The sequence below is a fragment of the Hordeum vulgare genome, chromosome 7H, assembly GCF_904849725.1.
Source record: "Hordeum vulgare subsp. vulgare chromosome 7H, MorexV3_pseudomolecules_assembly, whole genome shotgun sequence".
Classification (NCBI taxonomy): Eukaryota; Viridiplantae; Streptophyta; class Magnoliopsida; order Poales; family Poaceae; genus Hordeum; species Hordeum vulgare.
Window position 1 is genome coordinate 616,993,524 of NC_058524.1, and position 27,440 is coordinate 617,020,963.

General features: G+C 46.0%; 2 protein-coding genes across 2 annotated transcripts; one reads left to right on the plus strand and one right to left on the minus strand.

The window, feature by feature from the left end:
* Positions 1–5,492: 5,492 nt before the first annotated feature.
* LOC123409544 (disease resistance protein RGA5-like) lies at positions 5,493–12,430 on the minus strand. Its single transcript, XM_045102412.1, has 4 exons — positions 11,791–12,430; positions 11,479–11,686; positions 9,129–11,183; positions 5,493–5,778 (listed from the first exon to the last, which is right to left on the minus strand). Exons 1-4 carry the CDS (start codon positions 12,428–12,430, stop codon positions 5,493–5,495), a joined length of 3,189 nt encoding a protein of 1,062 aa, XP_044958347.1.
* A 1,438-nt stretch (positions 12,431–13,868) lies between these two features.
* On the plus strand, positions 13,869–16,401 carry LOC123410640 (disease resistance protein RGA4-like). Its single transcript, XM_045103584.1, has 2 exons — positions 13,869–13,939; positions 14,030–16,401. Exon 2 carries the CDS (start codon positions 14,081–14,083, stop codon positions 16,037–16,039), a length of 1,959 nt encoding a protein of 652 aa, XP_044959519.1. The 5' UTR covers positions 13,869–13,939; positions 14,030–14,080; the 3' UTR covers positions 16,040–16,401.
* The last annotated feature ends 11,039 nt before the right edge of the window (positions 16,402–27,440 follow it).

Below are 27,440 nucleotides of genomic sequence, written 5' to 3' on the forward strand. Positions count from 1 at the left end.
GAAGCTATGAAATCCGAGATAGGATCCATGTATGAGAACAAAGTATGGACTTTGGTGGACTTGCCCAATGACCGGCGAGCCATAGAAAATAAATAGATCTTCAAGAAGAAGAGTGATGCAAACGGTAATGTAACCGTTTATAAAGCTCGACTTGTCGCAAAGGGTTTTCGAAAAATTCAAGGAATTGACTATGAAGAGACTTTCTCTCCCGTAGCGAAGCTGAAATCAGTCCGAATCATGTTAGCAATTGCCACCTTTTATGATTATGAAATTTGGCAAATGGACGTCAAAACAGCGTTCCTTAACGGGAACCTTAAGGAAGAGTTGTATATGATGCAACCAAAAGGTTTTGTCGACCCTAAGGGTGCTAACAAAGTGTGCAAGCTCCAGCGCTCCATCTATGGGCTGATGGAAGCATCTCGGAGTTGGAACATTCGCTTTAATGAGGTGATTAAAGTGTTTGGGTTCATACATGTTTACGAAGAAGCCTGTCTGTACAAGAAAGTGAGTGGGAGCTCTGTAGCTTTCCTCATACTGTATGTGGATGACATATTATTGATGGGGAATAATATAGAGATGCTGGAGAGCATAAAGGCCTATTGGAACAAAAGTTTTTCAATGAAGGACCTTGGAGAAGCTGCATACATATTAGGCATCAAGATCTATAGAGATAGATCGAGAAGCCTCATAGGTCTTTCGCAAAGTACATACCTTGACAAGATATTGAAGAAGTTCAATATGGAAAACTCAAAGAAAGGGTTCTTGCGAGTTTTGCAAGGTATGAGATTGAGTAAGACTCAGTCACCGACCACGGCAGCAGATAGAGAGAAGATGAGTACTGTCCCCTACGCTTCAGCCGCAGGCTCTCTAATGTGTGCCATGCTGTGTACCAGACCTCATATAAACCTTGCCATAAGTTTGGTAGGGAGGTACCAAAGTGATGCCGGTATGGAACACTGGACAGCGGTCAAGAATATCCTTAAGTACCCGAAGAGGACTAAGGAGATGTTTCTCGTTTATGGAGGTGACGAAGAGCTCGTCGTAAAGGGTTACGTCGACGCTAGCTTCGACACAGATCCGGATGACTCTAAGTCACAAACCGGATACGTATATGTTTTGAGTGATGGGGCAATGAGCTGGTGCAGCAGCAAGCAAGAAGTCGTGGCAGCATCTACATGTGAAGCGGAGTACATAGCTGCTTCAGAAGCGGCTCATGAAGGAACTTGGATGAAGGAGCTCATCACCGACCTTGGAGTAGTTCCAAGCGCGTCGGGTCCAATGACGCTCTTCTGTGATAACACTAGGGCCATTGTCATAGCCAAGGAGCCCAGGTTTCACCGGAAGACCAAGCACATCAGACGCCGCTACAACTCCATCCAGGACCATGTCTAGAGTGGAGTAATAGAGATTTGTAAAGTACATACAGATCTGAATGCCGCAGACCCGTTGACTAAACCTCTTTCTCGAGCAAAACATGATCAACACCATAATGCTATGGGTGTTCGATACATCACAATGTAACTAGATTATTGACTCTAGTGCAAGTGGGAGACTGTTGGAAATATGCCCTAGAGGCAATAATAAAATGGTTATTATCATATTTCCTTGTCCATGATTATCGTCTATTGTTCATGCTATAACTGTATTAACAGGAAACAGTAATACATGTGTGAATAAATACATCACAATGTGTCCCTAGCAAGCCTCTAGTTGGCTAGCTCGTTGATCAATAGATGATCATGGTTTCCTGATCATGGGCATTAGAAGTCATTGATAACGGGATCACATCATTGGGAGAATGATGTGATGGACAAAGACCCAATCCTAAGCATAGCACTAGATCGTATTGTTCATATGCTAAAGCTTTTCTAATGTCAAGTGTCTTTTCCTTCGACCGTGAGATTGTGCAACTCCCGGATACCGTAGGAGTGCTTTGGGTGTATCAAACGTCACAATATAACTGGATGACTATAAAGGTGCACTACGGGTACCTCTGAAAGCGTCTGTTGGGTTGGTACGAATCGAGATCGGGATTTGTCACTCCGCGTGACGGAGAGGTATCTCTAGGCCCACTCGATAGAACATCATCATGAGCTCAATGTGACTAACGAGTTAGTTACACGATGACGTGCTACGAAACGAGTAAAGAGACTTACCAGTAACGAGATTGAACAAGGTATAGGTATACCGACGATCGACTCTCGGGCAAGTTCTATACCGACAGACAAAGGGAATTGTATACGGGATTGATTGAATCCTTGACATCGTGGTTCATCAGATGAGATCATCGTGGAGCAAGTGGGAGCCACCATGGGTATCTAGACCCCGCTGATGGTTATTGGCCGGAGAGGTGTCTCGGTCATGTCTGTCTGTCTCCCGAACCCGTAGGGTCTACACACTTAAGGTTCGATGACGCTAGGGTTATAGGGAATTGTTATACGAGGTTACCAAAAGTTTTGGACACCGGATGAGATCCCGGACGTCACGAGGAGCTCCGGAATGGTCCGGAGGTAAAGATTGATATATAGGATGGATGGTTTTGGACACCGGAAATGTTTCAGGCGTCACCAGTAATGTACCGGGACCACCGGGACCACCGGAAATGGTCCTGGGGGTCCACCGGGAGGGGCCACCAGCCCCAAGAGGTAGCATGGGCCAAAAGAGGGAGGGAAACCAGCCCAAAGTGGGCTGGTGCGCCTCCCACAAGAAGGCCCAAGGCGTAGGAGGTGGAGAGGGGGGGGGAACCCTAGGCGCTGGTGGGCCTAAGGCCCACCTAGGGGTGCGCCACCCCCTCCCCCTGCCCTGGCCGCCGCACCTCCCATCTGGGGGGCTGCCGCACCTCCTAGGGTGGGAACCCTAGGGGTGGCACCCCCTCCCCTCCTCCTATATATAGTGGGGTTTTTGGGGCCGTTGGACACACGGTTTTCCCTCTCCCTCGGCGCAGCCCTGCCCCCTTCTTCCTCCTCTCCCACGGTGCTTGGCGAAGCCCTGCGGGGAGACCTCGTCTCTCCATCGACACCAAGCCGTCATGCTGCCGGAGATCTTCCCCAACCTCTCCCTCCTCCTTGCTGGATCAAGGTGCGGGAGACGTCACCGGGCTGCACGTGTGTTGAACGCGGAGGTGCCGTGGTTCGGCACTAGATCGGAATCACACCGCGATCTGAATCGCCGTGAGTACGACTCCATCAACCGCGTTCTAGCAACGCTTCCGCTTAGCGATCTTCAAAGGTATGAAGATGCACACACCCCTCTCTCGTTGCTGGTCTCTCCATAGGAAGATCTGAATATGCGTAGGAAATTTTTTAACCCTGGTCTTAATTTAACCCTGAGACCGTTTTAGAGCAAATAAGCTGACGTGGCAGGGATTTGACGAGGATTCTGACTTGTGGGCCATGGAGAGGTTGTGTTGACCGGTCGACCAGGCATTTGGATAGAGAGAGGGGAATCGGAGGAGAGCTTTAGGTTTACGGAGAGGCAGAGGCGACTGGCGGCGGCGGCGGAGGGGTGGTGCGATGTCGGGGTTCTCAGGAGCATCTTCTGCTCTCGGATTCCGTCGAGCTAGCGGAAGGAGGGAGGCTGAGTCGAGGTCGCCGGTTCCATACCGCTAGGGCGCCATGGCGTACGAGCCGCCAAAGTACTGCCGCTGCAATCCGCCAAGGAAGGCGCCGAGGTGGATATCGTGGAGCCGGCAGAACCCCGACACGAGGTATACTACGCCTGCGTCCATGCGCTAGTGAGCTCCATTTTTCCATCTCCAAGTTCCTTTCTTCTTCCTCTGCTCATTTCTTTTGTCTAATTCATTTGTCTTCATTTGATAGAATGGTGGTTGTGGGTATGTTGAGTGGCATGATGATGCACTGCCCAAGTTTTTTTTTTCTGATTTGATTGGAGATTTGAGAGATGAAGTCTGGAGACTGAAGGGTGCTAGGACTGAAGATGAAGCTGAAGAGCAAACAATGTCTGAAAGTTTGATTCTCGCTTTACAGGAACAGTTGAAAGAGAAAAGTGCTGAGATAGATGCAGTGAAGACCAAATATATGACAATTCTGGTTATGTTTGCTGTCTTTGTGCTAGGTTTAGTGCTAGGGAAAATTGTAGTGCACTGAAGATGTGGTCTGGTTGATCCTTTTGTATGCAGAATGGTTGCTTAGTGTCAGGTGGTGTTGCTGGAACTGAATGTTTGCAGATGTGTGACGTGCCTTTGTAATAAAGATTTGGTATGTTGATCCTACTAATGAAGTATGTGGCCATTGTGCCTTTATCATCCAGTTTGTGCATTTACCTTGTTGTTTGATATCTTGAAGAATGAGCATGATCTAAACTCATGTGGACAGGAGCATGTTTGCAACAACACAAAAAGCATTGAAAGGTTGAATAATATTGACATGAGCATGATATGTTGACAAATGACCAAATATTTCAGGCATTTCATTCCTTTCATTTCAGACATAATCTTCCTGTTTGCAACAACACCAAAAGGATTCAAATGTTTGCAACAGGAAATGATCTAAGATCATGACAAGCACGTAGTTCAGTGCATAGAACCGATCATGACAAGCACATAGTTTTCATTACATGGTCACTAGCATGGAAGACATGCTCTACTCATTGCCACTAGCATTGCCACAAGTAGAATTTCATTGATTCCTTCAGCTGCATATGATCTTTCAGAAACCCCTTTGACCTCCTGCAAAGAGAGCTTGTCTCTCTCAATCTCTGACACCTCCTCATCACCCCCAACATAGTCCAATTTTTGACCAATTCGGATGAAATCCCCTCCAAAATGAAACCTAACATTTAGTATCTATGTTGGGTCCATGGTGTAACTGAAAAAAGAAGAAAAGAGAACACACAAATCACTACCTTGTGCTATTACGAACAAAGATCAGAAACTAATCTAAACAACAGAACCTAGTTTTGCCACTTAAATGATGATCCTTTTCACCCTAAAATCCTAACTAATCCATGTTCAGAGAGGTCAAAATGGGGTCGGCTCCTCGACTCCTACGATGGATGGGATAGAGTCCTTCTCTCAAGTGGTCGATCTCGCGCATTGGGCCGGCCCAACTTGAACGGACCCAAACGCCAACTCTCTCTGTTTCTCAAAAAAAAATATGCAATCCCGATCAGTTTGTTTGGAACGGTCTGAGGGTTAAATTAAGACCGGGATTAGTGAGTTGAGTGTGCTGATTTCAGGGATTAGGAGTTCAGGGTTCCATTTAGCTTTTCTCCACGAGTTCAGAGTTTGTTTTAGACTTTTTCCTATAAACCACATAGCAACCAAAATGAGCTCGACAATAGGAATGTCATGTAGTACATATTCAGACGGATCAGGATATCCACGTTGGTGGAGCCACACCGGTCCTGTACAACTGCTTTGCCAATCTCTCATGATAATCCAAGAGATAACCACAGTTGTCATGATCTTCCGCATGTGAACAAGCAATGTTGAATGTCCTCGAGACCCACTTTGCAAATTTGGCATTGCGAGATCAAGGGTATATGTCTGTCTGCAGTACACCGTAGCACGCTATAATTCCCGGAAGAATTTCCCCACCAAAGTGTTTGATCTTTCCCGATAGCTGGAGGTGCCAGAGTTCCTTCCAGACCCCATTAAGTTGAGCATTCCCTGACCAATTTCGGTTTGAAAAGTGGCGCCCAAACTGGTATTCAAGTTCTGCATGGTATGCCGAACGAACAGAGAAGGTTCCAGACTTTGTATAGTGCCATGCCACAAAATCTTTGAGCGCTTCAACATTTAGTGGAATCTGTAATATTCTGCAAACATCAACTGGTGAGAATACACTCTGAATGAGTGCTTCATCCCACTGACCCGTATGAGGATCAATTATATCTTGCATTTTTGACAACATGATTCCACCTCCAGGGGTGATAACCTTCCTTCATGGACTTGATGGGATTCAAGAATCTTCCGAATGCTAATCTGTGAACCAGTGCCCACTCTCCAAATACATCCCCTCTTGAAGGTTTGTATCCCAGCAACCAGACTCTGCCATGTGAATGAGGAGCCTTTCTTCTGGCCAGCTCTCAAAACATTCCCATTAGGATAATATTTCACACTTAGAACACGGGCACATAAAGAACCGGGATTCTAGATCAGACGCCAACACTGCTTTGCTAACCTAGGAAGGTTAAAGCTATGAATCTCTGTGAAGCCCATACCTCCCTTCTTCTTCTTCAGTACTCACATCTTCCATCATGCAAACCAATGCATTTTCTTTTTCTCCTCTCCATTTCCCCACCAGAAGCTCGATATTTCATCCGTTATTGATTTGCAAATTTCTTTTGGTAATTTAAAGGCAGAGATAGCATATGAAGGAATTGCCTGAGCTACTGCCTTTAAGAGGATTTCTTTACCTTGAACTGATAGAAATTTTTCCTAGGCCACGCAAGCCCTATTTGTTTTGTTTTAGGCCGGGGTCTTTGTTCCTCCTTTTCCAAGAAAAATATTTGTTTTGTTTTATAACACAAGTCACCTTTTGTCCTTGGGCCAGTAAATCGGTAACATAGCACTCAAATGCTCTAATTATTTTCAAAAGAAACATTCTTTCCCTTTTCAGGTGTGACATATGTTTTGTGTCTTCCGCTCTTCAAACAAGAACGTGTCGATCATGCAGCTGGCGGCATGGTCACAGAAGTATCAAATGTACTCCCTTCGTTTCTAAATATAAGTCTTTTTAGATATTTCACTACGGACCTACATATAGATGCATATAGACATATTTTAGAGCATAAATTCATTCTTTTTGTTCTGTATGTAATCCGTAGTAGAATTTCTATAAAGAATTATATTTAGGAATGGAGGAAGTATTTAGGAACGGAAGAATTATATTTTGTCGCTACAGTCTTGCACACAAACCCTGGGAGAAAGGTGGAACTCCTGGTTACACTTGGTTTGACGACTCATGGATGTACAACTATCTGATCAACCAAACAAAATTCACTGGGAAGCCAACTACAAGTGGTAGTTTTACAGTGAAATCGATGTATACGCACATTATTAATACCGGATCACTTCCTACCTCTTCACATATTTGGAAAATTAAAGTACCACTAAAAATTAAGATTTTTATGTGGTTTCTTCACAAAGGGCCGGGTCATACTCACGAAAAATAATTTGATTAAAAGAAGATGGGTGGGTAATCCTAGATGTTGCTTCTGCGACAACAATGAAACAATTAGACACCTCTTTCTCGATTGTCCGTTGGCTAGACTTCTATAGTACACTATTCATATAGCTTTTAATATTAATACTCCATTAAGTATGGACATGTTATTTGGGACGTGGCTTAACGAAGTGCAAGCAAATACAGTCAAGCAAATTAGGATAGGAGCATCTGCTTTATTATGGGCTATTTGGAATAGCAGAAATGATATGATTTTTAACAACAATAGATTCAACAACTTCTTACAGGTCATATACAGAGCAACCTCTTTGATCCGTACGTGGTCCTTACTCACGCCTGTAGAGTCCAGAGATCGTTTGGTTATTAGGTGCAACGGGTGGGAGACCGCAGCGCGGGCTATCTTCAACCAATATGGATGGCGACACACTAACAGGCTAGATGTATATTCTGCGCAAAAAAACAAGCTAGATGTATAGGCATCTTAGTCTGAGTTTGATTTGGCCCATGTTGGCGTGTATCTCATTTTTTTTTTCTGAAGTGACTTATGAATCACCTCGTACCTTGTACTATGTTTTAACCTTTGCGTTTAAATAAAATGGCCGCATGCATCATCATGATGCAGAGGCCGGGGGCTATCCTCCTTTACAAAAAAAAAGGAACGGAGGAAGTATAATGCCAGCCTATTAAGATGACACATTACAGAACATATATGCGTGGTTACAACTTAGTGCACAAGAAGAACAGACATGTATACATACGGCCGGGTGTAGACTCTGTTATAGTTACAGAGTTGATGATCAGTTTTGATGACATCAGGGTTGGGGACTGCTCCTTCGTCCAGCTGCTTCATGCATCGTTTCGACATACCAGCTGTCGGGTGCGCCCGTCGCTTATGAGCGGGACTATGTGCTCAATGCCTTTGCCTGGGCCAGGGACAGAAAATAAGCACTTGTATTGGTCGAAAGGCCTTGCATCCGGTTTCTTTACCGCTTCTTCTTTAATGATATGATACACATGCTTATGCGTATTCGAAAAAAAAAAGCATTTGATCGGCGCAGTTCTGACTTTGAATAGTTTGCTTTCCAGCAAAAGAAAATTTCCAAAGGGAAGAAAGTAGATAGCAGATGGACTTCATGACAAGGAAGAACAGCTTGACACTCTGTTATGTCCTTATAGAAAAATCATACCAAGAGCTTAGAAAACTTGAGCATAGCTCTACATGAAAATTCTTTTTTTGGGGGTGCGTGAAAGAAGAAATAATCGTACCAAAAGCTTAGCGCTTGGGTTGGGGCGGGCTTGTGGATCGGAGCTGAGGTTGGGGCGGGCTTGTGGGTTGGGGAGGGCTCCACACACCGAGCTTAGGCTGGGACGGGCTTGTGAATTGGGAAGGGCTCCACCATCCGCGCCTAGGTCGGGACAGACTTGTGGGTCGGGGAGGGCTGGTGCGTGAGCCAAGATGTTGCCTCGGCGGTTTTGGTGGACTTGTGCAGGAGGAAGATGAGAATGACTTCAATACCGGAACAGAGCTGGTGGAAGGCGGTCTTCCTGATGTTCCTCTCGCGTGGGCTGCGGGGTTCGCTAGCTCTCCCGACTTTCCGGCATGCATTGCTGAGCTCCTTAGCGGCGGCGGTGAGTCTGGCGACGCTTTGGCGTGCATTGCTAGGCTCGGTACCAGTTTGTTGGGGAGCATTGGTGCCTCGTTTCCCGCTTTGTCATCTCGTGTAGAGGAGCCTCCTCGAGGCTGTTGTTGACGCCCGTCCCTTGTTTCACCCTGTGATGATAGCCCCTGCCGAGCTTTGCCATGTTGCGCAGGATGATCGACAAGCCTTGCTGCACTCTTTGATGCCCCGAGATCTCTGGCAAGCCTGGCACGATTGAAGCAAAAATGAAGAACATATGGGCGGTGCAATGGGCAACAATTCAACAAAGAAGATTGGACAATTGCCATGTTTTAGTCTCAGAAGAAGAACGGCCCCGTACCTGTTTTCCTCGTCCTCTTGAATCTCCTGAGCCAGGGTGCTCTCATCCTCACCATCAAAAATCACACCCACAATTTTTATTCTGATACTGGGAGAGTTGGGGTCATTCCAGACGACAGCCTCCAATGCCGACTCGACAACTTCTACGTTGAAGTTGTCAGTAGCCCCAGCACCAAGTCTTACACATACATCTGTAAGGCCTCTCAAGTGACTCAAGCCAACATTTTCGATGGTATCCGATCTCCATTCTTTTGAGTTAAATCCTAGGTTGAGCTTTTGGAGTCTGCGCATTGCTCCTTGCGCAAATGACAGGCATGGTGCAGAACACGAGAACTTGAAGTACCTGAGTACATGAAATCCCTCCTCGGTCATGACCATCTTTTCTGCAGGAGTTGTCTGATTAGATAAGGTGAGAGCAACGAGGGCAGGCATTCTTTCCAGGATTTCAACATCATTCCTGGACAGCCTCCTAATTGCAATCCTAAGAATGCAGAGTTTCCTGAGCTCTCCAAACCACTTGGGGACACGGAAGAAGATGCAGCAGTGTCGCGACAGCTCGATCCTTCGTAAAAGCAGGTCTGGAGGAGGAGACGCCATGTTAAAGCCATCAGGGGGAATAATTATGCTTGCAGGTGCAGCCCAAGCATCATCGTCATGAGAGGAGACTGAAGCAGGTACCAAAGTTATGGTCTGTAAGAAGCTGAGCTTCTCAACAATTGAGCCTAGGAGCTGCATATTCTTTTCCAGATTTTCTGCTGGCTGTACCATAGAACAGGTGAGCTTGAGATCCTGGAGGTTAGACAACCCTCCAAGTTGTAATACATTCTCTGTTGAGTAATGGCTGAGATCAAAATTCCCCAAAGTGCAAAGAGATGTCATGTGGGCTAGTCCTTGAGGCAGAATAGACTCACTGGGAAGCCGGAGGTGCAGTAACCTCTCCAGATTAATAATATCTGATGGAACAGCAAACAGTATTGCATCTACTTCCAGTGTCTCCAAATATCGCAGCATTCCAATCTTGTGTGGAAGTTCGACGGTGATATTGCACTCAATATTGAGATACTTCAGAAGAGAAAGCATCGTGATTCCAGTGAGGTCAAAACTCTCGCCGTCATCTTCATCAGCCCAAATATGAAGAATCAATATACGAAGAAATCCATACTCCATAATGGAAGGAGGTGCACACTTAAAGAAACCCCAAAATACAAGTGACCGAACTTTCGATGTTACGATGCTTTCCGGAAAGTATGCACTTTCTACCCCTCCAAACTGGACCGACAGTCGGCGAACATTGTCAGGGAGTGCTAGAGTTGATTGAAAGTAGTCTACGGTGATGACGAAGTTCTCCTCCAAGGATTTGGACCTAATAAAATCCAGTACCAAATGATGAACTGTACATGATAACACCTCTCCATTATACTTGGTGTCCACGGCTTGGACTATTGCTCTGCTGACGAGCTCATCAAAATAACCCTCAGCAATTTCCACCATGCCTCTCCTTAACCCTTCCACAGCACTGATTAAACCTTCGGCTACCCACTGCTTCACCAACTCATCCTTCTTCATCAAGTAGCCCTGTGGATACATGCTCAGATATAGCAAGCATGTCCTCAGATCAATTGGAAGACTATTGTACATAAGGTTTAAAACATCTTTCATCCCTTGGGAAGTGGAGCAAAAAGAATTTTTTATGTGCCTCCAATCTTCCATGACGATGCTTAATTCGCTTGCTAACAGACTAGCTATACTTACAATTGCTAACGGTAAACCTTCACATTTTCTGATAATCTCGTATGAAACTTCTTTGGTACCTGGAGAACAACCATCTCCTGGGGCCGAGCTAAACACCATACGGAAGAATAACTCTCGAGATTCATGTTCATCAAGAAGTTCCATCTTATATATACAGACCGGGTGATAACCAGAGCATGCCAATGCTACGTCATGCACTTGTGTAGTTGTTATTACTCTGCTGCGGCGATAACCACGAGGAAAAGCGCGGCTAACAACATGCCATACCGATGCAGTCCATAAATCATCAAGTACGATGAAGTACCTGCGCATAATTTGTATGTTAGCCTGTTAGGTTAGAAAAAATAACAAACTATATATAACTTGCTCAAGTGGCAGCATATATATTAATTTGCCTACGTACACCCTGAGCAAGTGCTATAATCTTTTTTGCAGGTAAACACCCATTAATAATATGCATAATTTCTCAAAATGCTATGGCGGTGCCTGACACGCCATGACCGGAACGGCGGAACCTCATGAGATTATGTCTGTTCTTTTATTTATGAGAAGAGAACACACAATTTGCTTATTTAGACAGTATAGTTGAGATTAATCACCCTTTGCCTTGGAGATGGTTTCTGATAGCACCAATAAGGTCCAGCACATCAGGAAAACCAGGGGGACTTGGTGCCTTGAGTTGTGAGAGCATGCTCGTGAGGACCCCCCTCATATCTGGATTCGGAGACACACTTACGAAGGCCCGGCACTGAAATTTCCCTCCATGCTTGTGGTACAAGGTTCTGGCAGCAGTTGTCTTTCCAACACCTGAAAGAAGATGAAAGAAACTTGGCATATGTACTTCTAGCTAGTATCAACGGGCCGGGCAGCAAAATACTTGAAACATTCGAGTTGAAGATAGATTACTGTACCTGCACATCCAATTATAGGTATCACCTTGAGTGTCTTGTAGTCGACGTTGTCGTCTAAAGCTAGCAGCTCCACAAGCTTGTTTGGGGCCTCCGCAAGGACGACACCGGGTGTGGTACGGACAGCCAAGGGACCAGGCATCAGGGCCAAAATTTTGGATAAGCGACGGTCATTGGCTTCGTGCGTGTGGGCTCTCCACCTCTCAGTCCAGGTGGTCTTGGGATACCACTGGAAACCTTTGCGTCTTTCCCTCGCATCCTTGGCACGAGCAAGTAAGTCTGAATAAACAGCCTTGGCACAATCAGGCAACTCTGAAAAACCGTGACGATCTCGGGCGACAAAGTTGAGATAATCATGGGCGTCATAACAAAGCTCCCGAACTATCTTCATCCACCATCGGGACATGAAGCTAGCGTCATCTTCTTCCGACATATTCATCAGGGGGATGCATAATTCCGTGAGAGCATCCCTAAGAAGACGAATCTCCTCCGCATCGAGAAGACTTTGCTCGGGAGAATGGAGTTCCCGGAGGAGGAGGCCCACGGGACCCAGCATAACAGTAATAGGAGCTTGCATCGCTGCTTTAAGATCAGGGTCCGCCATCCCGGGTGGCAGAGGGGACGCGGCATCTACATCCTCCATCTGCGCCATCTACACCCTGAAGCAAGAGCCAGATGATTAACGATCCCTCAAAGAAAACCAGATGATTGATTTTTGTAATTGTATGAATGCACGACAAAGGAAGCTCGGGAGGGGAAACACTACCAGGGAAATCTCGATTTTGATGAGGCTATCAGATGGCGTGAACAAAGTGAAACAACACAACTCAACAGGCAGGCCCCTATACATACATGGAGGAAGCAGAGGAAGGAGGATTGGGTGCTTAGAAGACCTGGCCTGTGAGTGAACCGGCCAATCAACTGGTTTATCGGTTCGCCTCTACTCCACGCAACCACCGCTCGTCCACAGAAAAACTGTCTCATTATTTTTTCAAAAATGCTAAAGAAACCGAGGTCCGATTTTTAGGCACGAATATATCAAACATTTTTCATGGCAAATTTAGTTTGTAAGCATAACTCTTTTTAGCAACCAAAACTGAGTCAGATTTGTCATGATTGCCAACTAAATTTGCTATCCTCGGCAAACCTAAATTAATATAATTTTGTTTTGCCATGTTAAAAGTCGACGTTCAATTTGTAGTTGGGCCCTAATTTTCGGAACAACGGTATAGGAGAAGGCTTTAGATGGTTTTTAATTTAGGTTCGTGATTAGGCAGGTATATTTTGTTTATGAAAATATTGTACAAAAGAGTTTGAAGTTTTCAAAATAGCTTGAAAATCCATTTCATGTATTGCGATGGTTACTAATATTTCTAAGACACAACACAAGCGGATATGCTCACATACACACATATACACTCACCTCAGTTAGTACACGCACACATATCCTGGATCCATCTCTATGAGCACCTCCAAGATACTGAGTCAACACAACATCTTAAGACTGACGGAGTCAACACAGACACCTGATAGTTAACGAACACGTCTCCTTCCATTGAATGAATATCGTCGAAAAGACTGAAATAAATTAGAAAAAAATATGAACACTTGTGCCAAGTCTAGGACTTAACCCTGATGAGCTGGTTCGAGCACAAGAAATCTAACCATCCGAGCGATATGCTCAGTTTGCATACCAATGACTACTATATTACTCTTGAAAGGTAAGATGTTGTCGAATACTTCTTAGGAAGTACGTAAGGGGGAGTATCTTAATAAAAGAGCTAAAGAAAGGGAAAATAAACATAATTGATTTTTAATTACTTTTCTGATTATTCATCCTTCCAATCTCTGTTGCAAAATTATCTTAAGTTTAATTTATATCTCTGATTAAATATTACAATAAAACTGAGTTGAGTTAACAATAAAACTGAGTCGAGTTAACAAGTTCATAGCACACTAGTATTTCCTCCCGCTGGAATTAAGTGTCATAGAAATGAAGGTTTCTACCGTTTTCGTAATGTAAGATGTTTTTTTACACTATAAGGACAGAGTATTCCCATATGTTAGTCCTGCGTCCTCCTTGCCACTTGTGACTCTATCAAGTCACTCCTGCAACCGAGAGATGAACTCTGAAGCTCCCTCTCCCACGGAGGTAGAGAAGTTTTGCCCACCTTCCCTTCCCTCTTCTGTTTTCCATAATATTCCAAAAAACACTACTAACCCGTCTTTACCGTCCATGCAGATCTAGGGAGGGCCAGAGGAGTGATCTGTGGAGGCAAGGAAAGAGAGATCGATGGAGTTTGCTGTGGCGGCATTTAGCGCAGTAGCTGCCGCCGCCGTGTCGAAGCTAAGCGGCGTGAAGGGGAGGCCGAACGCTGATGCTAGGAGCATCAGTGACGATCTCAGCTCGATCAAAGCTACCATGCTAGACCATGCTGATGATGTCCTCCGGCCTATGAGTTTCCTGCGGGCAGAATATTTTGCGCAACTGAGGGCCTTGGCATGTGACATCGAAGACTGTATAGACTGCTTCAACGCCAAGATGATGACTGATGATGAATTTGCCACCAAAATTGCCGGACTCAAGGAGAGATCAACTGAAACGACTGATCGGATAAAGAGGTTCGGCTTTATTCCTCCTGCACAAGGGGCTGCAGCACAAGAGGCCGCTGTTGCTGTCCCCGCAGAGATCCATAATCTTCATTCTTCGATGAAGGGTAATCGTCATGGTGATTACCTCAACTGCTTGCTATATTTCTGCTTGTTCCCACCTAATTATCATGTGAGGACTAAGCCCCTCATTAGGAGATTGACCGCTGAAGGGCTAGTAGGAAGAGAGCAAGCCGCAATTAACAATTTGGAGAAGTTCATTGAGTCTAGTATCATCAGATCCACCCGGACAAGCAACAATGGGAAGGTGAGGGGATTCCAAACTACCTGCGACGCGATTCGACAGTACATCTCGCAACGATCCATATCTGAGAATTTCATACTGTTATGTGATGGTGCGGCCGAATTGCCGGAGGAACATCCCCGCAGGCTGTCTGTGTATCCTTGTGCAAATGCCCAACTGAATTTGCCTCAGAGTTTATCTCTTCTGAGGACACTGGCTATATTTGCTACTGGTGAGGTGGATCCCGCAAGTTATGAAGCTCTTTTAGAGTTTTCCCAGTATGGATTGCTGCGGGTGCTGGATCTGAAAGAATGTGATCACCTGAGCGATGGCCATATCCAGGCTATCTACAACCAGGTGCTGATGAAGTACCTGAGCATCAAATCGGGCATCATTGACCGGGTTACAAGGGAAGTCGGGAACCTGAAGCAGTTGGAGACACTCGACCTGAGCGGGAGCCAGCAGTTAGTGACGGTGTACAAAGAGGTCCTGCTGCTGCCCAAATTGAAGCACCTCCTTGGCAAGTTCCAGCTTTCGAGAACCGATACCTTTTCTATGCCTGTATTGGGATGGTTTCACTCGGAGCTAGAGCAGTTCCTGAGTGGTAATAAAAGTATGCTAGAGACGCTAGCAGGATTTGTCACCGGCAAGAGATACGGATTTCCGCAACTGATGAGTCTCATGAAACGACTGCGGAAGGTGAAGATATGGTGCAAATCTGACGCAAGTCCAGAAAACCTGGGTGTTCTTTCAAGCGCCATTATGAAATTCATTCGTGATGGCACCGAAGCGCCTCATCTTAAGCGGTCCCTATCAATCGACTTCGAAGCATGCTCGAGAGAGTTCGTGGGTGAAATAGAGGCAGTCGCGGGCAAGCTCGACTCGCTTAAGCTGCGCGGCCAACTAAGGAGACTCCCCCTGTTTGTTGTGGAGCTAAGCGCTCTCGAGGAGCTGTGCCTTTGGTCGACTGGTCTGAGTTGGGAGGTTATTCGAAAAGGGCTGAGCTTCGTGGGGGGGCTAAAATATCTCAAGCTTATTGAAGACAACCTTGGGCTCATCGACATATGGAATGATCACCTCATAAGCATTGAACGGTTATCCATCGTGTTCAATGATCCAATGCTAACAGACATAACAATCCAAGATGGCGCTCTGCCTTGTCTTGTGTCGCTTCATATCATCTGTCCATTCCTTCTTCCTGGAAGAGCACTTGGTATCAAAATCGCACACATGACTCAGCTGAATGAAGTAGCACTCCATCCTGACATCGACGTTGAAATAAAAGACGAATGGCAACGTGTTGTCGACGGCCATACAAATAGGCCCGTACCCATCCTTTTGTCCATTGAAGGACCCTGATCAATAATGCATACCTCATCAAACAAGGTTAGTCCTCTACTCTTCTCCTCTCTTGTCTCCACTCCAAGTATCTTCCATTTGAGCCAATTAATTAGAGCATATCCACTCTTTAACTATGTATGTGCACTCGGCGCAAATCAACAATGGAGCAACCTCCCGTGTGCATTGCTGCCAACTTAAGCTGAATGCTGCTTCTCTCCTTGTGTTATGGTTTTCTTCTTAATGTTACTATTATAACAGGGTTTACCACATGTTGTTCAATTTACTTTCTCCAAATAACTACTTGTCTGTGTACCGATTGTTGCTTGCATAATGTTTTAGAGAGACGACTCCTTACTCTTGTTGTACATCTTATTGTATACCTTCGGATCAAGAACTTTGCTACTAACTGTATTTTTTAGAAAAGGACGAAGACCCCCCCCCCCCCCCCCCCCCCCCGGCCTCGCATGTGAGCGATGCATGCAACTATTTTATTAATTATTCATAAAAGACCTTACAAAGTAATATATCATTAAGACTGAAGCCACCGTCTAGGCGACATATATCGCTACTTCTATACAGTTGATGAAGGGATGCTGATAGTCTGGACCTAATACCAAACACACCTCGCAGCCAAAACTAACATCTAAGACCTGAGGCTCCAACCAAGCCATCTACCGGTTATGGGAGAGCCACTGGTCCGGCGCACACTCAGAGGTCGCCATCGCCAACTGCCACACATCCATCTTTAGAATTGTACGGACGCATCCACCTGGCCCGGTCTAGAGCCGTCGACGTCACCACGACGCCAGACAACACCGCCCTCTTGCACGAGTCCATCATTGCATATCAGATGCCAAATCACCAGGGCGCCACGCCATCGAGATCCGTCGCCTTCAATGCGTAGGATGAAGCACCGCTCCACCGAAGAAAACATCCACTGGTCCCCGAGCCCGCGTACACCTCCAAGAATGACGCCCCCAAGGGGGAGACGACACAAGCGTGCCGCCGTCTTCTGATCTATCGATCTAGGGTTTTCCCCCGGAGGTAGCAGATAGTGGTCTAGAACTTCTCCTAGACGATGCCTTCAAGAAGGAAACGATGCCGTAGAGTGTCGCCATCCCCGGCCTTGGCATCTAACCAAGAGTAGGTTTTCACCCAAATCTGTTTGGAGAACTCCATCCAACTTCTTGTGCACGGGTCGCCGCCTTCTCTAACGGAGACTAGATCAAAGGATCTAGCCGCCTCCTCTTACCCGTCCCAACCAACACCTGCTCCAAAACGATGCCTCCAAGAGGGATAGCAACCCTGAAAGAGTCGTCATCGTCCGATCCGGGAAACCCAGATCTAGGGTTTCCCCCGAAACATCTCGATCTTGGTGACACGACCTGCAATGACGATGCCTCGTGAAGGGAACAACGTCGGAGACGCCGCCATCGTCTGCCAAGGCAGCAGCTAGCGCGGCTTTCACCGGAAGCCGCAACGCCCAGATGTCGCCGCTGGATGGATCCGCGAGTACTCTCGCCCCGAGGACGAACTGCGCCGACGGCAAGCCGGTAGAGGACCACCGCGCCCACACCGGCCTCATCTCGCGCCCCGGCCAGCCGAAGCCAAGCCCGGACGAATCTGGCCGAGATGCGAGGATCCACAACCACCACCGCCGCATCGCGGCAGACGATTGCCGCCGCATGGCTAGGCAGCCGCCCTAGCCACTGTGCACGACGCCCGCTCGAGGCGCCCCAGTCATGCCTGGTGATAGCCGCCACATCCTCCTGCCCTAGCGCCTTTGACGCCGGGCGCCGCCGCCATCGCGGTCAAGGCCGGCGGCAGTCTTCACCGGCCGAGATATGGGGGGTGGAGGCGCCGGGATTGACTCCCCACGCCGTCGCCCTGGGATGGCCGCGCGAGGGGGTCAGGGAGGGGAGGGGGTTGAGAAAGAATGTTGCTAAGATTGTAATTTGCTATTAACTGTTGTGTCATGTTTATTTTTTCTCTAAGAAAAATAATGCAAACCACAGTTGAATCTAAGATTTAATTAATGAACTATTTTGCTATTAACTGAATCAAGCAGCTAAAAACACCAATCGAACATCCAAACATCCATTTTTCAAAAAGAAGATATATTAATATTACGGAGATACCAATTATAGCCACCTCTGCAACAATGTAATCTTCTAATGACACTATAAATGCACACAACTGAAAAAAGAAGAAGAATCTAAAAAAGGAAAAGTCCTGCTACAGTAATCTAGTCCTTGAAACAACAGTACAAACACCACCAAGAACACCTAGGTGGAGATGAAAGGACGGCGGCGCTCCTCGCCACACGAGGACATGAGGGCCCACCGCCGCCATCAGCCGCGCAAGCTTAGCCCGGTGACTCCCTCCGGCGATGGTGGGAGACGGAGGTCGAGGGGGTGGGGGCGGCGGTGGCTGAGATCTAGATCTCCCGAGCCGTCCCGTGGAGCGACATGATAGGTTACCGAGCGTCCCATAGGATATTCCGTCCCTCTGATCGGTCCAAGCATCCATACTGTACAAGCGTTTTAGGGACTGATTGGATGAGCATTGATTCAGTGAAATTTTCACTTTGAAATTGCATGCAAAATAGGTCATGGGGATAGTTCATATGTTTTTTTAAGACACACCACTAGTGATTGAAATGTCGCCTCTGCCTAAAAGGATTGTTTGCATTAGTGCGACACCAAAGCGCCAAACTTGGTGTTTGACCGCTGGTGTGCTGAGATACCATCATCCTCCTAACCATTCAACTACATATTGGTTCTCATTACTATGATTTTTAATCATACAAAACAATATCTATAGGAAAATATTCAAGGAATCGATTATTTCAAAATTCCTGTAGACTTCCTTCAAACCTAATCGGCACTCGGATTTCATCTAGGGATCTAAAAATCATGGCATCCAATTCTTATATGAAGATTGTTCTTGTGTTTCTGCTAGCATCTGCAAACATGTCCTAAACATCCCATTTTCTAAACAATAACAGTGGAACAATCTTAGCTGGTGTGCCATCTATTCTCGTGTCATGTCGTATGCTTTTCGAATATGTATGTTTTCAAACCCTATTGTGTGAAAATAAATGTGGACGGCGTTTTCTGACGCGTGGAACATAGTGGGTGATGGTGACAAGATCTTAAGGGGATGTTATTTGTGTGGTCACCAGTTATCAAGCATGACAACAAAGCGATTCAGACCGTGTGACATTAATCCAGAATACATATTGTGGAGAAGATGAGTATTGTTCGTGCAGTTTGAAGGTCCTTTTGAGGGAAGCAAATTATCTCCTTAATTTGGATTTGTATTACTTGGTTACTTGGATTTATTTCAGACTTATCGATGACAGGGATGAGTCAGGATTCTAACATGGGGGAATTGTTGTCAGACTATGAGCAATTCAATTTTAGTCCAAATATGTCATAGAGCAAATTCAAAAAGCAAATACGTATGAACTAAATCTTTCTACTATACATGATATATTTGACCGGAACCTTCAGGAGCTCTGTCATCGCATTACAGGAGAGGGAAAACTGTACATTTTAGACATTACAGAAAAGGCTTAGGCCACTGACAACAATCCTCAAAAGATCGAATTTGGACTGCTGATAGACCGGAGAAAAGGGGCTGGCCAAATTGTGGTCTGTGCACCCTTTGCAAGCGAGAGCAAGAAAGTGGACCACATCTCTTCTTCAAATGTAATTTCAGGCTTAGGTTATGGAGCTTGGTCAAGGAGAAATATGGGCTCCATCACCTTGACACATCGACTTGGCATCTCGAGGATTAAGTGCTGAACTGGTGGTCTGGCAGGACCAGCTCCGGGGTCCCCAATAGGAAGGCCATGGCTTCTTTCACCATGATTATCTCATGAACCCTGTGAAACGAGAGAAATGCTCGAGTCTTCCGACACAGAAGCGTTCCACCGCCCATCCTCTTAAACATCATTGATGAAGTGGCAAATCTTTGGATCACCACTCGACTAACACTACTGGAATCGGCCCTTGTCCCGACAGCTTGGATTATGCCGACCGGGTCGTCGGCGTAGACGGAGGTATGCCGACGTCCTAGGTGAAGCCGTCAGTGTAGAAAACCCGTCGGCGCTGCTAGAGGTACGACTACGGTGGTCGTCGGCGTATCTAGGTCGTCGACATATGTTGATTTACGCCTACAGTGGCCGTCGGCATAGCCCCGCCATCGGCATAGATGTGGGCTCGGTGCGCCTTCCTCTCACGGGAGTTTGACGTCGTCGTATCTACGCCGATGGCCCTGACAGCGGCCGTCGGCATATCACCGATTAGCGACGCGTGTCAGGTCATCGATCCGAGCCCCTTGTCGGTCTGTAGGGTAGCAGAGATATGCCGACGGCCTTGCCGTCGGCATAGGCCTGGCCCATGGCCTCTGACATGTCATCGATCTGCGTCCTATGACACGTCATCAATTCAGGGCTTTGCCGATCCGTGAGTGTAGCTATGCCGACGGCAAGCCGTCGGCATAGATTTGTGCTATTTTTTTTCTATTTTATTTGTTTTATTTTTTTATTTATTGTTCTTTTTTTCAAAACTAATTTGATTAACTTAAATTTGCCTTATCTAAACAAAAAAACATAGCTCAAATATATATCGATTGCCCCCCTCACGGACTTCGTTGTCGCCAGGGGGGAAACGGTCCACACGGAGGGAATCTGGTTAGATGGCACGGGGTACCTGGAGATAGCTATGTCACGAGGTCTTGCGACGGGCTCTCCTACGTGTGTGGAAGAGCGGTGGCAGGCGCAAGCACCCGGCACGCGGTTCCGTGGGTGTGCCCCCCTCGCGGGCGTCACTGCCGTCGTGTCATGGAGGGGGGAAACGACCACATCGGGCCTACACGGAGGGAATCTTGGGGTGGGTTGGGCCGGGACCGTGTTCGGGGGTGTAGCTATGGGTTGGGCTATGACAACCCGGTGAAAAGATTCATCGGTCAAACTCCGTCCGTCGAAAGTCAAAGGACTAGATCCGCCGGTCGTTTGTGTCAGGGTTAGACGGGGCGGGGCACCTAGGGGGTAGCAAACATGCCAGGTCTTGAGGTGGGCCCTCCTACGCGTGTGGAAGCGTGGTGGCAGGCGCAAGAACCCAACACGCGGCTCCGTGGGTGTGCCCCCCTCACGGGCGTCGCTATCGCCATGTCACGAAGGGGGGAAACGGCCACGTCGAGCCGACGCGGAGGGAATCTTGGGGTGGGTTGGGCCGGGACCGTGTTCGGGGGTGTAGCTATGGGCTGGGCTATGACAATATAGTGAAAAGGTCCATCGGTCAAACCCAGTCTGGTGTAAGTCAAAGGGCTAGATCCGCTGGTCGTCTGTGTCACGGTTAGACGGGGCGGGGTACCTAGGGGGTAGTGTTGGAAATATGCCCTAGAGGCAATAATAAAGTAGTTATTATTATAATTATTTGTTCATGATAATCGTTTATTATCCATGCTATAATTGTATTGATTGGAAACACAATACTTGTGTGGATACATAGACAAAACACTGTCCCTAGTAAGCCTCTAGTTGACTAGCTCGTTGATCAAAGATGATCAAGGTTTCCTGACCATAGGCAAGTGTTGTCACTTGATAACGGGATCACATCATTAGGAGAATCATGTGATGGACTAGACCCAAACTAATGAACGTAGCATGTTGATCGTGTCATTTTGTTGCTATTGTTTTTCTACGTGTCAGGTATTTGTTCCTATGACCATGAGATCATATAACTCACTCGCACCGGAGGAATACCTTGTGTGTATCAAACGTCACAACGTAATTGGGTGACTATAAAGATGCTCTACAGGTATCTCCGAAGGTGTCCGTTGAGTTAGTATGGATCAAGACTGGATTTTTTCACTCCGTGTGACGGAGAGGTATCTCGGGGCCCACTCGGTAATACAACATCACACACAAGCCTTGCAAGCAATGTGACTTAGTGTAATTTGCAGGATCTTGTATTACGGAACGAGTAAAGAGACTTGCCGGTAAACGAGATTGAAATAGGTATGTGGATACCGACGATCGAATCTCGGGCAAGTAACATACCGAAGGACAAAGGGAATGACATACGGGATTATATGAATCCTTGGCACTGAGGTTCAAACGATAAGATCTTCGTAGAATATGTAGGATCCAATATGCGCATCCAGGTCCCGCTATTGGATATTGACCGAGGAGTCCCTCGGGTCATGTCTACATAGTTCTCGAACCCGTAGGGTCTGCACACTTAAGGTTCGACGTTGTTTTATGCGTATTTGACTTATATGGTTGGTTACCGAATGTTGTTCGGAGTCCCGGATGAGATCACGGACGTAACGAGGGTTTCCGGAATGGTCCGGAGATGAAGATTGATATATAGGATGACCTCATTTGATTACCGGAAGGTTTTCGAAGTTATCGGGAATGTACCGGGAATGACGAATGAGTTCCGGATGTTCACCGGGGGGGGGGGGGGGGGGGCAAGCCCACCCGGGGTAAGCCCATAGGCCTTAGGGGTGCCACACCAGCCCTTAGTGGGCTGGTGGGACAACCCAAGAAGCCCTATGTGCAGGAGAAAGGAAAATCAAAGAGAAAAGAAAAAAAAAGGGGAAGTGGGAAAGTGGAGAAGGACTCCACCTTCCAATCCTAGTTGGACTAGGATTGGAAGGGGAGGACTTCCTCCCTTGGTTTGGCCGACCCCCTTGGGGCTCCTTGAGCCCCAAGGAAAGGCCCCTCCCCTCCCCCCTATATATACGGAGGTTTTAGGGCTGATTTAAGACAACTTTGCCACGGCAGCCCGACCACATACCTCCACGGTTTTTTCCTCTAGATCGCGTTTCTGCGGAGCTCGGGCGGAGCCGTGCTGAGATTAGATCACCACCAACCTCCGGAGCACCGTCACGCTGCCGGAGAACTCATCTACCTCTCCGTCTCTTTTGCTGGATCAAGAAGGCCGAGATCATCGTCGAGCTGTACGTGTGCTGAACGCGGAGGTGTCGTCCGTTCGGCACTAGATCGGAGCGAATCGTGCGACGGATCGCGGGACGGTTCGCGGGGCGGATCGAGGGACGTGAGGACGTTCCACTACATCAACCGCGTTTATTAACGCTTTTGCTGTGCGATCTACAAGGGTACGTAGATCTAAAATCCCCCTCGTAGATGGACATCACCATGATAGGTCTTCGTGCGCGTAGGAAATTTTTTATTTCCCATGCGACGTTCCCCATAAGTGGCATCATGAGCTAGATTCGTGCGTAGATGTTATCTCGAGTAGAACACAAAAGTTTTTATGGGCGGTGATGTGCGATTTGCTGCCCTCCTTAGTCTTTTCTTGATTCCGCGGTATTGTTGGATCGAAGCGGCTCGGACCGACATTACTCGTACGCTTACGAGAGACTGGTTTCATCGCTATGAGCAACTCCGTTGCTCAAAGATGACTGGCGAGTGTCGGTTTCTCCAACTTCAGTTGAATCGGATTTGACCGAGGAGGTCCTTGGATGAGGTTAAATAGCAATTCATATATCTCCGTTGTGGTGTTTGCGTAAGTAAGATGCGATCCTACTAGATACCCATGGTCACCACGTAAAACTTGCAACAACAATTAGAGGACGTCTAACTTGTTTTTACAGCGTATGCTTGTGATGTGATATGGCCAACGACGTGATGTGATATATTGGATGTATGAGATGATCATGTTGTAATAGTTAATATCGACTTGCACGTCGATGGTACGACAACCGGCAGGAGCCATAGGGTTGTCTTTAAACTAACGTTTGTGCTTGCAGATGCGTTTACTATATTGCTAGGATGTAGCTTTAGTAGTAATAGCATGAGTAGCACGACAACCCCGATGGCGACACGTTGATGGAGATCATGGTGTGACGCCGGTGACAAGAAGATCGTGCCGGTGCTTTGGTGATGGAGATCAAGAAGCACATGGTGATGGCCATATCATGTCACTTATGAATTGCATGTGATGTTAATCCTTTATGCACCTTATCTTGCTTAGAACGAGGGTAGCATTATGAGGTGATCTCTCACTAAAATTTCAAGACAAAATTGTGTTCTCCCCGACTGTGCACCGTTGCGACAGTTCTTCGTTTCGAGACACCATGTGATGATCGGGTGTGATAGACTCAACGTTCACATACAACGGGTGCAAAACAGTTGCACACACGGATCACTCGGGTTAAGCTTGACGAGTCTAGCATGTGCAGACATGGCCTCGGAACACATGAGACCGAAAGGTCGAGCATGAATCGTATAGTTGATATGATTAACATAGAGATGCTTACCACTGAAACTACTCTCGACTCACGTGATGATCGGACTTGAGATAGTGGATTTGGATCATGTACCACTCAAATGACAAGAGAGATGTACTTTTTGAGTGGGAGTTCTTAAGTAATATGATTAATTGAACTAATTGTCATGAACATAGTCTAATGGTCTTTGCGAATTACGATGTAGCTTGCGCTATAGCTCTACTGTTTTTTATATGTTCCTAGAGAAAATTTAGTTGAAAGTTAATAGTAGCAAACTTTGCGGACTGAGTCTCTAAAACTGAGGATTGTCCTCGTTGCTGCGCAGAAGGCTTATGTCCTTAATGCACCACTCAGTGTGCTGCACCTCGAGCGTCGTTTATGGATGTTGTGAACATCCGACATACACGTTTCTGATGACTACGTGATAGTTCAATGCAAAATACTTAATGGCTTAGAAGCAAGGCGCCGAAGACATTTTGAAACGTCACGGAACATAAGAGATGTTCTAAAGAGATGAAATTGTGATTTCATGCTTGTGCCCTTATTAAGAGGTATGAGACCTCCGACAAGATTCTTTGTCCACGAAGTAAAGGAGAAAAGCTCAATCGTTGAGCGTGTACTCAGATTGTCTGAGTACGACAATCGCTTGAATCAAGTGGGAGTTAATCTTCCAGATGAGATAGTGATGGTTCTCCAAAGTCACTGCCACCACGATGTGAGAGCTTCGTGATGAACTATAACATATCAAGGATAGATACAATGATCCTTGAGCGATTCACGATGTTTGACACTACGAAAGTAGAAATCAAGAAGGAGCATCAATAGTTGATGGTTAGTAAAACCACTAAGTTTCAAGAAAGGCAAGGGCTAGAAGGGATACTTCGTGAAACGGCAAAACAGTTGCTGCACTAATGAAGAGACCCAAGAATAAACCCAAACCCGAGACTAAGTGCTTCTGTTATGAGGGGAACAGTCACTGAGGCGGAGCAACTCTAGATACTTGGTAGATAAGAAGGCTGGCAAAGTCGAAAGAAGTATATTTGATATACATGAAGTTGATGTGTATTTTACTAGTACTCCTAGTAGCACGAGGGTATTGGATACCGGTTCGGTTGCTAAGTGATTAGTAACACAAAATGAAAGCTACGGTATAAACGGAGACTAGCTAAAGGCGAGGTGACGATAAGTGTTGGAAGTGTTTCCAAGGTTGATATGATCAAACGTCGCACGCTCCCTCTATCATCGGGATTGGTGGTAAAACCTAAATAATTGTTATTTGGTGTTTGCGTTGAGCATGAACACGATTGGATCATGTTTATTGCAATACGATTATTCATTTAAAGAGAATAATAGTTATTCTATTTGCTTGAATAATTACCCTCAATGGTTTATTGAATCTTGATCATAGTGTTACACATGTTCACAATATTAGTGCCAAAGATACAAAATAATAATGATAGTACCACTTAGTTGTGGCACTGCCACTTGAGTCATGTTGGTATAATATGCATGTAGAAGCTCCATGTTGATGGATCTTTGTACTCACTCATTTTTGAAATGTTTAAGACATGCAAACCATACCTGTTGGTATAAATGCATGAAGAAACTCCATCAGAGATGGATCGTTTGGACTCGCTTGATTTTGAATCACTTGAGACATGCAAAACATGCCACATGAAACAAGAGAGTAACTTGTTGGGAATAATACATTTTTGATGTGTGCAGTCCAATGAGTGCTAAGGCACGCAGTGGATATCATTATGTTCTTACTTCACTGACAATTTGAGTAGATACAGGAGTATTTACTTGATGAATCAGAAAGTCTGAAATATTGAAAAGTTCAATTCTGTTTCAGAGTGAAGTTCGTCGTAACAAGAGGATAAACTGTCTACGATATGATCATAGAGATGAATATCTGAGTTACGAGTTTTGGTACGCAGTTAATACAATGTGGAAATTGTTTCGCAGTTCATGCCACCCGGAACACCATAGTGTGATGATGTGTCTGAACGTCATAGCCACGCCCTATTTGATATGGTGCATACTATGATGTCTCTTATCAAATTACCACTATCGATTATGGGTTATGCATTAGAGACAACTGCATTCACTTTAAATAGGGCACCGCGTATTTCCGTTGAGATGACACAGTATGGACTGAGGTTTAGAGAAATCTAAGATGTCGTTTCTTGAAAGTTTGGGGCTGCGATGCTTATGTGAAAAAGGTTTCAGTCTGATAAGCTCGAAACCAAAGGGGATGAAAGCATCTTCATAGGATATCCAAAACAGTCGGATACATCTCCTATCTCAGATCCGGAAGCAAAGTGTTTGTTTCTAGAAACAGATCCTTCTCGACGAAAGGTTTCTCTCGAAAGAGTTGAGTGGGAGAGTGGTGGAACTTGATGAGGTTATTGAACCGTCACTTCAACCAGTGTGTAGCAGGGTGCAGGAAGTTGTTCCTGTGGAAGCTGATGATAGTGATCATTAGAGCTTCGGATCAAGTTACTACAAACCTCGTAGGTCGACAAAGGTCGCGTACTGCTACAGAGTGGTAGGGTAACCCTATCTTGGAGGTCATCTTATTGAGCAACAATGAACCTACGAGTTATGGAGAAGCAATGGTGGGCCCGGATTCCGACAAATGGCTGGAGGCCATGAAATCCGAGAGAGAATCCATGTGTGAGAACAAAGTGTAGACTTTGGAGGAACTGCTTAATGGTAGTAAGACTATTAAGTAAAGATGGTTCTTTAAAAGGAAGACATGCGATGATGGTGATAAGTCACTATTAAGAAAAGCTCGACTTGTCGCAAAGATGTTTCCGACAAGATCAAATAGTTGACTATGATGAGACTTTCTCACTCGTAGCGATGCTAAAAATCTGTTAGAATTATGTTAGTAGTTGCTGCATTATTTATGAAATATTGCACATATGATGTCAAAACATTGTTTCCTCGACGGTTTCCTTGAGGGAAGATTGTATGTGATACAACCAGAAGGTTTTGTCGATCCTAAAGATACTAACAAGTATGCAAGCTCCAGCGATCCTTCAATGGACTGGTGCAAGCATCTCGGAGTTGGAATATACACTTTGATGAGATCATCAAAGATTTTTGGTTTGTACAAGGTTTATGAGAAACTTGTATTTCCAAA